Source organism: Prenolepis imparis, unplaced genomic scaffold, assembly GCF_030444845.1.
Source record: "Prenolepis imparis isolate NDT839.2.m4 unplaced genomic scaffold, iyPreImpa1.0 SCAF_5, whole genome shotgun sequence".
NCBI classification, from domain to species: Eukaryota; Metazoa; Arthropoda; class Insecta; order Hymenoptera; family Formicidae; genus Prenolepis; species Prenolepis imparis.
In genome coordinates, this window is record NW_028141163.1 from 11,906,686 (window position 1) to 11,919,682 (window position 12,997).

At 33.0% G+C, this 12,997-nt stretch overlaps 2 protein-coding genes across 7 annotated transcripts in view; one reads left to right on the top strand and one right to left on the bottom strand.

Annotated features, from left to right (window-relative positions):
* Positions 1 to 10,415, bottom strand: part of Ppt1 (Palmitoyl-protein thioesterase 1) — a 22,120-nt gene extending 11,705 nt beyond the window's left edge. Inside the window, exons 1-8 of one of the 3 annotated variants that reach the window (XM_083039246.1) lie at positions 10,232 to 10,415; positions 4,257 to 4,442; positions 3,327 to 3,436; positions 2,930 to 3,057; positions 2,693 to 2,848; positions 2,469 to 2,586; positions 2,102 to 2,260; positions 1,506 to 1,752 (exon numbers count right to left, since the gene is read on the bottom strand). In XM_083039246.1, the coding sequence (XP_082895372.1) occupies positions 1,627 to 1,752; positions 2,102 to 2,260; positions 2,469 to 2,586; positions 2,693 to 2,848; positions 2,930 to 3,057; positions 3,327 to 3,436; positions 4,257 to 4,410 (951 nt within the window). In that variant the 5' untranslated portion in view covers positions 4,411 to 4,442; positions 10,232 to 10,415 and the 3' untranslated portion in view covers positions 1,506 to 1,626. Of the gene's footprint in view, positions 1 to 1,505; positions 1,753 to 2,101; positions 2,261 to 2,468; positions 2,587 to 2,692; positions 2,849 to 2,929; positions 3,058 to 3,326; positions 3,437 to 4,256; positions 4,546 to 10,231 lie in introns of those variants that run through there. The other 2 variants (XM_083039245.1, XM_083039244.1) reach the window with 2 other exon arrangements.
* Positions 1 to 12,871, top strand: part of LOC145936749 (uncharacterized) — a 23,053-nt gene extending 10,182 nt beyond the window's left edge. Inside the window, exons 1-4 of one of the 4 annotated variants that reach the window (XM_083039240.1) lie at positions 10,590 to 10,763; positions 11,055 to 11,718; positions 11,995 to 12,125; positions 12,283 to 12,871. In XM_083039240.1, coding sequence (XP_082895366.1) covers positions 10,729 to 10,763; positions 11,055 to 11,718; positions 11,995 to 12,125; positions 12,283 to 12,757 — 1,305 coding nt within the window. In that variant the 5' untranslated portion in view covers positions 10,590 to 10,728 and the 3' untranslated portion in view covers positions 12,758 to 12,871. Of the gene's footprint in view, positions 1 to 10,589; positions 10,842 to 11,054; positions 11,719 to 11,994; positions 12,126 to 12,282 lie in introns of those variants that run through there. The other 3 variants (XM_083039242.1, XM_083039241.1, XM_083039243.1) reach the window with 3 other exon arrangements.
* Positions 12,872 to 12,997: the final 126 nt, after the last annotated feature.

The window sequence follows — 12,997 nt, forward strand, 5'->3', positions numbered from 1 at the left end:
GTAATAGGTCTTAAATTAAAATTCTATCAAAATAATCTCTATCTGAAATTAACTGAAAAAATGTAGTTTTGTTAATATTTTAACTCCCAAAAATTTTATTTGGCAGAAGCCTTTCTCTTTCAATCATTTATAATTTAAAAATTATTGCTACCTCGACACTTTTCACTAAAGAAAAATTGTTTCCAAATTGAACCAGAGAATTTGATGGTGTGCTCCATATGTTTCATTCAGTTACACCTGTATATATACATATATATTACATTTTGTTCTTTAATCGTAAATTTTGTACCATTTATTTCTGATATTCTATTCAAAATATCCTTTTTTGTATTCTTTAATTCTATTCTTTTTTATTCTTCTTCTTTTCTATTCTTTTTATATTCTATCTATTAAAAAAAACATTCAAATTAATGCATTATGGTCCGAAATACAAGTAAAAGAAATCGGGTTACGCTAAAATCCATGTGGAGGGATAGGGGCAAAATTATAGTGCGAGTTAAGAATATTCGAATATAAAGCATCGACAGGACAACACCTCTGTGGTTCCCCGGAGGTCGGTCCCGACCACGAATCTTCTCGTCTCGTCTCGTCATTTCGTTACCTTCGAAATATTAATCTTGGTTCTCTGGCGAACACACGTGTGCGCGCCTCCCAATCTGTATCTGTACGACGATGACGACGACAACGACGACGACGATGAAGAGAGGTACGAAACGAACATTGTGCGCGCACGCCATAACAGCGTAGCAATAACAGTGTTCCATTATATGTAGCTACACCGCGAGAGCGGGCGAGATTGCAAAACATGCCTAGATTAATGTTTTCTCATCCTGCGGCTTTGTTGTGCAACCCTGTGGGAGGGAAGGGGGAGAGGGAAGAGGGGGGGCAAAGGGAACGGACGGATGGCGGCGGCGCACCCTCGCGTTCTCCCCTTTCCTCTTCCTCCCCCCGTCCCACCCCCATCTACACCCCATCACCCCCCGGTGGTCTATATACAATCGCGTCATGCGACAATGAACAGTACGAATTACGTTGCATTCTCTTTTGCGGGCTCTCTTCGATCGGCCCTCCGCGGTTTCCGCGGCGCGTTATTATTCCGCCTCGCGGAAAAGACGGGAGAGAGAGGGAGAGAGCGTGGAATAACGATCGAAAGATCCCCCGAAATAAATTGGAAGGACCGAATGCGGGGAGAGAATAAATTATTGTCAGATGTATATCTCATGTACGTATTTTACAGATTTTCCGCGAATATATAGATGAGATACTGTACCAAATTCTTCGGTCACATATTATTTATCTTACACGTTTCATTCTTTTTTTTTGTAAGTTTTCAATATATTATGAAAAAAAATTGTAGGTCAGAAGGGGGGGGGGCTAGATATTTGATTTGCAAGATAAATTATCAATGTTCGACAAAGATACAGGAAAAACGGAGAATTAGGAAGAGAAGAACATTATGTATTATTTAGAATATAATACATAATTAATAGAAAATAGCAACCGAGTTTTATTAAAAAATATTTTTTCTACTTTATATATTTTTGTACGTCATTTTAATCAAATTTTAGAGTATTTAAACTTACTTTTGTAGGTTGAGAATGCGCAGGCAGATATCTCTCCGAGAAATTACACCAAATATTTTTTAATGATATTTTCGACGAACCAGGTAAGCGTGAATTGCAAGTGATCACCAGGTAGCGAAAGATAGTGGACTTTGCCGGCTTCTTCCATCGCGCGTAATCCGAGCCAATCCTACAAATGAGACAGAATATAATAATTAATAATAATAATAATAATATGTATTTAAATCAACAGAGAGACTAGAAAGAGCCAGTCGGAAGTTCATTAATTTCAAGAAAGAATTAATTTTTAATTGATTAGTTGTGCATAGGACACAAATTTTCTTCGGTACGATACCGAGAAATTAAATGAATTTTAATTCAATTTTGAGATTTTATTTTACTTTTAATAAAACCGTCTGCCTCCCCTAAAGGAGCGTAGGCGAAAAAAATATTGGGGCGAAGTGGTTGAATCGAAAATCACTTGCCGAATGAGTGTGCTATATAACATACATATTAAGCAATCGTGTACGATTACGTACCTGTTGGTACAGCTCGCTTTGCTGCAGTTTCTGTATCTCCTTCGCCTGACCAGGTTTGTAGAATCCAAACCACTCCGATTCCGTTGGTTCAACCATCGTATCGTTTTCGAATTTAACGAGAACTAAAATTTGAAGCTTTTGAAGATTGTCCTTATATTCCTGATGACAATAATAAATAAAAAGATTAGTCGATATACTTTTAATAATTTCGATTATCGTTTTTATATCAAAATTTTAATGGCGTCATTAAAATTCCGTATCACAATACTCGGACGATAAGATACGTAATTTTTTTACTTTCTCATATAGATTATATTACGTTTTAATAGAATTTCACATTCCAATGTATAATAAATTAATGTCGTACCGCGTTGATGGTGTTCTCGTTATTGATGTCGGCAAGGAAAATATTTTTCTTTCGGTATTCGTCCTCCTTTAAAGGATCGTGCCAATAAGCAGCTTGCACCAACGACTCTTGAATATACCTAATAAGAAAAAAATATTAGCTATAAAAAATAAAAATATATAAATAAAAATAAAATAATTTTTAACAAACACTTAATTTTTTTTTAAAGGCATAAGAACAAGTACCATAAATATGCGCCATGATGCAACATACGCCGCATATAATTGCACAATCGAGATGTGTCCGAACACTTTGGTATTCCGAAAACACCTTGATGTTGACCACCTAAAGATATCAGATTCAGCATCGGTGGATCGGCACATCTTTGAGCTATCGCTCTCCTATTAATGGAGAAAATGATGATCTTATATATAAAAAATATTAATTAAAATTATATCGTGGAACTAAATAAAGCAATTTACAGAAATTGAGCCCCTTGAGAGAAACCAATGGCATTGTATCCATTTTGAAGTCTTGGATCTTGCGACAGTTGCTCACACACATGTTTAATTTGTTCATTAATATTTCCAAAGTAGCTGTTCTCCACGTCCTATTAGAAAAAAATGTTACATTTTAAATTTACATTAGAATATAAAATGAAATAATTAAATAAAGATGCGAATAATATTCAATTATCAAATAACAGCATCGATATAAGTCTAATATAAAAATGTCTATTATTGGATTAAGATTAGAATAAATAATTTAAATATAAATAAAAAAAGAATACACAAGTCAAGAATACAAATGGAATAAAATAGAATAAGGAAATAAGATTAATTTTATGTTGTTATATATAATATTTTTGTTATGTCTAACCTCTACAACATTATCTCCGATGCGTATAGAATTGATATAGACTCCAGGTATTTCATTTTGAAGAACGTCTTGTATTTTTCCAAGACTGAAGGAGAAGCAGCAGCTATCACCTGCAAAAGATACACTTTAATCATTATTAGCTAACCAATTGAAAATTCACAATTGAACAACAATGATTGATTAAATTCTAAATAATAATATTCTAAGTTATGAGAAAGAAATATTTCAAAAATTCTATGTGCTTGCACAAACATATATATTATATATATATATATATATTTATTAATATATTTCAAAAAAGATTAATATCCAAGATAAGCTTATAGCTAAAAAGCCTTGAGCTAAAAAGTCTACTTAATTAATTACAAAGTATCTCTATATAAACATAAAACTTGACACAACAGAAACGCGTTTTAGTTCAGCTTTAAATATTAATTTTATGATGACTGACGCTTAATCTATATAATTATAGAAAAAGTTTTCACACACTGTATAACTAATTTTATTTTTAGATGTGTAATAACAAGGATAACACAATATTTACATGTATATGAAAGCTGATAATTATATATCGTTCTCTTTATGATAAAATTATAATTTCTTTAAAATAAATACGATAACATTCTTTATAGTAAAATTAGATTGAATTAACACACTTGACAATTAAGCATAAAATTTTACATTTGCATAAAGATGTCACAGTTGAATGTTGCGACTTACGTAAATAAAATAATCAATTATAATTATCGTATTGAAAATTGTCGCGAAATTATGCTTTAGAAAGGGGGAAGGAGAGGAGGAAGAAATATAATGCAAGAGAAAGTGTGTAGACGAATTTAAGTATAGAAAGTGAGGGAACAGCTGATGGTGTATGTAACAATCACAAATGCAATAATCAATATAATAATTGGGCAAAATAAATAAACTCACCCATTCCATGCCAAAGCACTATTGGCACCGGTGAATCGGTTTTTCCATCTTCTTCTTTGCGTAAACAACGACCGGTGTTTACGCATAAACATATCAAGACGATAAAGATGCAAAAGGCACGATTTATCGTCCACTTTTCCACGTTGCGATTCATGTTCGTCTGTCAGTAGTGTTGATGTTTTGCAACTGTAACAGGAAATGACCCTACGCAATATTTTTGCGACACCAAATCATCGTCGTGTGCAGCCGAGTGCAGCTGAGGGTGACAATTCGACAAATCACGTTTTAACGTATATTTATCGACGATGACGCCCTCGCGCGGTCACAGCGAGAACTACGTGGCTAAACATATGATACTTGGTCGGTAATTCAGATCTCGTTTGTATCTCGCGCATCTGCGTCAGAAAAATCAATTTCTCAAAATTAATGAAATTCCTTTGTCGCGTACTTATATATAAAGATACACGTGCTGCTTTAAAAACATATTCTATAAAAGTAACTTGTTACTCCAATACCGATTTTAAAATGTAATTTATTTTAATAAATAATAAAAGACAGATATTTATACATAATTAATTTATATTTTGTTAAAAACTTTTTTTACTTTAAAATATATATCAGAGAGAAAAAAAGATTTATATATTTTATGTGTATAATTATATATAAATATGTTCACATGTGTTATTTTTTGTTTTCTTGTATAATCTCTAGGTGCAAGAAAAATAATAAAAAAAATAAAAAAATTAAGATTTCTTATTTCTTTATCAAGGATTATTTATAGATGAGTTATATCTAGACATATATTTTTGCGTGATAAAAAATTAATTCGTTTTATGTGTTAAAATATTAATTGTATTTTAATTGTGTGTGATGCATTGATCTTTGTCAATCAGCAAGTGATCAATTAATACTTAATTGCAATATTATGGATGCAACAAGATTATTATCAATCGTAACGCAATCTCGATCTCAATAAAATGATGACATATAAAGCCTTCTAATGCGAAGCTTTACGGTTCACCGATGTGAAAGCGCATCTTATTGTGTGTCGCTCATCGTTGTTATTTGCGCGCATTATAACGAATGCCATTCATTCCGCGGTTGGTGAACGGAAGAAACGGATGCAGGAGGGTTGTTACTCAGAGAGAGGAACGTCCCTCTCCCGTTCGATGGCGGGAAAATGTTTCGGTGTGGGGAAGGAAGAGGAGTGGCGAACCAGTGGCCGTTTTGTTTAGCGAATCGCCGCGATATCAGGGAGCACAATGCGCGATATCCGAGCCGTTTGTTCCGGGGATACATTGTTTCCGTTCTTCGGCGTTCTCCACCCCGCGTGTATGGAAATGTGCAGTAATCACTTAAAGCGGATCTGAACGATGAGAGACCATCATCGACGGACATAATAATATGCGGCTTCCCGAAGTAGCAGATCTTCTTTCGCGTGCGATTTTTAATTGATTAATTATTACGTAATCGATGATTTTCGCGAGCGCAAAAGACTTTGACGAAATTGTTTAATAGTTCTCGCTATATATACCTTGAAAAACTTTCTTTAAAAAAAGTCGTAGAAAAAGTGAGATATTTGAAGAAATGAGAAAAAATTATTCATATATATCGACAATTTTTGTCTTTTTATATGTATTACATATAGGCAATTTTTCTCATTATTTTCTTTTTATTATTCATTCTGTATGAATATATAGGCAGAGATTATACAAGAGAATAAAAACTTATATATGGACATATTTTATATATAATTCTGTATATTTATATATAGATCTTTTCTGGGTTTCTGCTAAAAAACTAATCTTTTGAAATTAATAATAATAATTTCAACTACAAGAACACATAGGGAAAGTTTTGGAAATTTAATAATTTCAAATAAAGAAAGAAATTGAAGAAAGTAAAATAATAAAATTATAATAATTCATTTTTTTATATGATTTAATTAAGAGAGATTTTTTATCTCAATAACTATAACTTTTGAAATCTAATATATCTAAATATCAAAACAGAAAAGTGCATAAAGGGCTAAGGACAATAGACGATTTTTTTTCAGACGGTTTTTACGAAAGAATCGAAAATAGAAGCATCGAAAATCATAATAGAGACACTGATGTTAGGAATAAGAGACGCGAATAAAGACCGTAGAAGGGTTGAATCGGAAAAGGAAGTGGAAAGATATATAGAGGAAGAAATATAGAGAGACAGAGGGAGATGGAGATCAATCGAGGGGATGGGGAGAAAGATAGACATTTTAAAGAGATGGGTAACGAACCCAAGGAACTGGCCAGCTCAATAGGAAGCAAATTAACCGGAAATTTCCTCGGCAATACTCAGGATGTGGTTGCGGTTAAGATATTGCTCCTCGCAGAGTTTCTCACGCAAAACATTTCAAAATACTTCAACAATTAATTTGCCGTTTATTCCAATTAAATTATATATATTTTACGTTATTTTTTAATTCTTTTCCACGTGTGTGTCACAAAGTATAATTTACAAATCATTGAGATATCAAATTTTTCCATATCATCTTCATCTTTCACAGCAGAATTAAGCTTCAACTGCTTAAGAATCAGTATGCAAAATTATCAGCAGAATTATTTTTAAAAAATGAGATGAGACGGGATAAAACAATACGATATTTCGGACATCATCCTATATGTACCTTCGGAAACAAACTTTCTTCCCACAAAAGAAAAAAAAAAAAATAAATCCAATAGCGGTCGAAAGATCGCGATCGAACCTGGAGAACATTTTAACCCCTTCACGTTTAGCGGAGATGCGCTATCCGCCATCCCCCTTTTGCATCCCTCTTTCTCTCCACTTCCACATCCTCTCTTCCCATCCACCTCCCACCCTCCCCCTCTTTCTTCCCGCCATTGCACATCTCCTTCCGCAGCGTAATGAATCCAGTTTGTCGAACTCCACCGCCTTCTCTCTCCGGTGCCGGGGGATTTTCCCGACCATCCTGAACCATCCTAAACCATCCGTCCGTCCATATCCCGACCATTCCGTCCACAGTCGGTATAACTGCGCTACACGTGAATCACTGTGCTTTTCGGTGCCACCCCCCGCGGTGGCGGCCAACCCGCGCAGTCATTTTGCATCACTCCTCCCTATCTCATCCTCCTGCTCACCCTCATCCCTCACCCCCTCCCAGGCTACGCAGCGTGCGCTCTCGATGCTCGTAATTACATCGAGTTCCCTTGACGATGGCCCGCCGAGAGAGAGAGCGAAAGAGAAAGAGAGAGAGGAGAGTGCAGAGGTAGGGTTCTAATTAATCAGCTAGCCGCACCGCGCGCGAATCGTTCCCGGTACACGTTGCCGCACGCCTATAGGTTGACCGTCGACCAAAACCCAACCATAGACACGAGGGGGTGAGGGGAGGGTCTTTCGGATTCTGCCTCTTTCGCCCCTGCCGACGTTGTTAACCCTTAGTTGGTCGCGTAGCATAATTAGTCACGATACCAGCGATATCAATCTATATATATTATATGTATGTTGAATTCCTCCACCTTTAAACTTATTTAATTTTTTTATTATTAAATCGAACATTGGAAAAATTGTATTTTCATTTTACAAGAATCTTTTCCACTTATCTTTAGAATACCCTCTATTTTAAAATAGGCACCAAAAGGATCTTATCTTAAGAGGGGAATCTTCTGAAGATTAGCATCAGATATTTCTAATTTATAAAAGTGTAGACGAAGTGAGATTTAGTTTTACACTAACAAAAAACAATACATTATTTGGCAGCACACAGACAAAGGGAGATGAGCATAAAATAAGCATAAAATAAAGAAGCATAGCATATATGTATGTATATAGACACAAGAATAACGTAACAAAATTTCTGAAGAAAAGAATTGCACAAGTAAACAATTAGTAATTACTATACAGTGAGAAACAATAAGCAAGAAGACACGATAGAAAAACTATATAAATAGCGAAAGAGTAAAAGCTTCAGAAAGAGCAGAGTTGTTTATTGTGTTAAAAGATTCTTTTTTAATTAAATGTGTTCTAAATATCTCGTAACGAGCAACATAAATCTATATACATAATACATCAATCCCTCTCATAATTTTTCACAAAGACAGAATATATTTTGCCAAGCAAGCCGATATTTTTAATCAGTAATAATATCTTCGGAAGAGAGGGCGATTATATACTTAAGTATCATTTATATCATAGAGGCCGACCTGAAATTCGACGAACACGCAATCATGAAAGGTTAATCGGCTCATCGCTCTTCAGAACGAAGAAAATCGACGTTCTTTTGTTGTCGTTTTAGCCCTCTCCTCCCCGAACCCCTTTCAGCAGAGGTTCATCTTCATCGTCCTTTCGGCGTGCGAGAAAGAGAAAGAGACAGGGAGAGATTTTGGGCGCAACACTGGTTTCTCGGGCAATAATTACTCGCCGGAAACCACGGAAGCCGAGAATATATATACATATAGAGCCTGGAGGTTTCGGCTTGGCCGCAGCTGCACTGATGTCGTGCTAATGAATCTATTTTACCCGTTCTCTATATCGGTCCTCCCTCTCTCTTTCGCCCTCCCCTTCTCATCTTCCTCTCTACAGAGCCTCTCCATTAAAAGACTTTTACATTTAATATTCATCAACTGCTCCCTCCTCTCCTCATACCAAAAACACAACCGCAAATGCTAAATATAAATTCGATATATTTTCGGAATGATCAATCAAATATCTTGTAATAAAATATGTGATATATTTTAGAGTTTGATAATAACTCGTCATCATTATTGTCAAAGAAATAGTTGCAATAGCTGCATTAATTTTGATACTGAAGAAATTAAAATTTGCATTTTTAATTTAATTTTTTTTATAGTTAATTTTTACTTAATTTTTTTTTAGTAATTTTAATAAATTAATGAAGTTTTCGAGATTAAAAAGATATATATCAAACCTATAATAATATATTATTCAGATAATTTTAATTAGAAACATAATCAAAATATATTATGTATTTAAGCGAAAAGTATTCAAATAATATTATATTTCATACGTCATTTTAACTACAAAAATGTCATTTATAATTGATTAAAATTACTTTATTTAAAAAGATAAAATAAGCAAATATAAATTTTAGTTTGTGTAAAAGAGATATATAAATCGAGTTAGATAAGTATAATTAATAGAGAGCTTATATTTATTGCAAAGTAATAGTATGTGACAGTCATAAATAATTATAGATTATTTATAGAATATAAAACTGTAAATATATCACATATGTATTATTTTGTAACGATGCAACAATAAAATATGAGATTCAAAGTGTATATATATATATATATATATATATATATATCAAAAACCTAATATTATTCAGATAATTTTAATTAGAAACATAACAAAAATATATATGTACATTTAAGCAAAAAGTATTCAAATAATGTTGTATTTCACACGTCATTTTAACTACAAAAATGTCATTATAATCAATTAAAATTACTTTATTTAAAAAGATAAAATGAAAAAATATTTTAGTTTGTGTAATATAGAGATAAATCGGATTAGATAATTAATAGAGTTTATATATTTATTGCAGAGTAATAGAATGTGATAGTCATATAAATAATTATAAATTATTTATAGAAATATAAAACTGTAAATATATCATATATATATATTATTTTGCAACGATGCAACAATAAAATATGAGAGTATTCAAAGTGTAATCTCTTTTTCTATCAGTTTAATTTCTGATTCAATTTTCAATATTTAATTTTTTATTTAATTTTTGAACTGAAAAATTGGAATTGAATCTTTATATATAAATTAAATCTCAAATTTTATGAATTAAAATTTATTTTATTATTTTTATTTGATTATTATATATAGGAAGACATATATTTTGTTTATATAATAAAGAAATTTAAAAAATCTCTTATCACAGCACAATTTATCCTATTTACGATATATTGTTCACTTCATTCGATATTAAACAAAAATATTACCTTTATCAACGATCTGTGGGAGCTTTTCTTTCTTTTTTCTTTCTTTATTCTTTCTTTTTGGCTGTTTGACCCAAAGTAGGGATTGCTCATACACCATTAATGGACTTCAATGTTGAAATGATCAATAATTTGTGGTCCATTATTTGACCCGATCAATAATTTGTGGTCCATTATTTGACCCGATCTCAAAAATAAACTTTGCAGAGAAGCTGCGCAAAGAAACACCTGTGGGAGCTTTCCACCAAGGACACAGTTCTATCTGTGTTGTTCACTGGTATATTGAAAAAATGACACACTGCGCCACACTGTGTCCTTGTTGGAAAGCTCCTTGTAAAATAACATGAAAACAGCCGATAACGTAATTCCCATATTTATCGATTGAAAATGGCGGGTACTATATTAATAATTTTGAGCGTCCTGTGTGCTGTGTGTTTACGTTCGTTTGATCACACAACTATCAATCAATCGCGTTACGTGTATTTTTTTATTTAATCAACATGGATGGTGATTATTACTTCACTGTGTATACATGGTAAACATGTAAACTGTGTACAAATAGTATATTATATTTAATCTTGGGATAAAAAACATTTGAAAAATTATTATCGAGGTTATTTATTATATATATTTTTGCAATATTTCCTCAAAAACGATTTTTACGTTTAATGTCAACAAAAGTCTATTAAATTCTCTGTAACGTATTACAATTTGTAACTATAATTTACTGATCTATTTATATATTTAATATACAACTTGTGTGGTGTATAAACAATTCTATATTTTATATTCGTATCATAAACTGTCTATTTTACTTTCTGTCCAGGTTTGAAAAATGTGGAATTATATCTAACATCAGAACACACCTCCGTCAAAACTTGGTGAATGCTTTGAAGCATAAGGATCTAACGCTGTGTAAAAGTAGAGAGGCAAAATCAGCGAAACAATATGTTTACGACATGTTAATAGCTGAATATCTATTCAGCCACAATTATTCCTTCACTTTGTCGATATTTGCCAGTGAAGTACCACTTTTGGTGAACTTTTGTAACAGCGTACCACAACAGCGTTCTAATGACAATGACAGAGGTGGTTATAGCAATAAGTTGCAAAGCGATTACATAGTGCATACTCTAGAAACATTAGGCATTGATCCGTGCAAACCCGAAGGCCAATATATCATATCGAATTACATGAATACTGAAGCACCGCTATTGCTGTCTATTCTAAGCTCCATAGCTTCATTGCTCATGGTCAACACTCAGGCTTCAAGTAAAAGTTCCTTGTATGACAAAAAGACGCAAGCTAATTTACCTCTAGAAGCAAGCTTTGCAGATGCAATGAAAATGCGTGCAGCGAGGAAAAAGATTATACAACAGAAACAACTGTACGATAATGAATTGAGGATGAAGGAAGACAAATTAAAACAACAAGCCGCTGTTATAAAACATCAGCTTGGTTCGTTAAATATAAAAATGGCAGAAGCTCAGGTAAAATATATCTCTTCAATTACATATGTATTTAATACAAGATATCCTACATTCATCATTATTTCATGATAGATTCTATTATCAAATATTTTATTAATATAAAAAGTTGACTCCCCTTTTTTTCATCTTTTATTTTATTATAGACTATTGAATGTTATAATTTTTATTGAAAAAAATTTCGGATTTTAATAGAAAATAATATATAAATATATTTCTACAAATATATCAATAATATATGAATACATAACTATTCTTTTTTTCTGTTTATGTACTTAGAATTTAATGCAATCTTTGATGCTGAAAGAGAAGCAGCTGAATGAAAAGAAAGACAGCAATGCACAATGCATCGTGCGGAAGGAGATGGAGCTATCTATGAAACAGAATTTCTTAACACAAGAAGCCAACAGGTACTCAGCATTATATAAATAAAAAAATGTTTCATATTAATCATTCATTGAGAAATTTATATATCTCAGCATGATATAAATAAAAAAAATTATTTTTCAAGTTAGTCATTCATTTCATTGAGAAATTTATATATCTCAAATAATTTTTTGTTTACAGATTGCAGAGAGAACGGGATAGTTACAAAAAATTCGAGGGCGGTTTGAAGAAGCTGCAACGAGAGCTCGTCAAGATGCAGAAGGAGATGCCGCAACAAGGCACGTCAAGCCAGTGCGCACAAAACAATGTTAGGGACATTCACGTGCAAACGGATCTGGAAAGCCGCGCGATAATAGACGAATGCAGAATTCTGCAACGGGAGAACCTAGAATTGACGAGCCTCGTACAGGAGCAACGATCGAGGATCGAGGAGATCACGCTGCGCAGCCTCCAGTTGGCTCGCCAACTGGAGGTGGCGCGTTCGATTGGCATCGAGAGACCGACTAAAACTATCAACACGGATGAAGCGGTCGTCAGCGAGTGCAGTTCCGCGGAGAATCTTCTGCAGGACGCGAAGATGCGACTAAAACGCTTGGAAGAGGAGACCGCGAAAGCTGATAAATATTTTCACAGCCTCATCGACACCTCTTCGTAGCCGGAATAGAATATTCTAAGATATTTGTATAAAATTAATTAATTTATTTATTTATCGTTATTACATATACATCTTATATATAATTATTTATTTATCATTTTATATATATATATATATATAAAACGATAAATAAAAAATTATATATATACGCGCACAATTGACATTGCAAATGTACTTTGCGCACTTACATTTGTATATCGCAGCATATGCACTCGTGTGATTTCTCCTCAATCCTCGAAA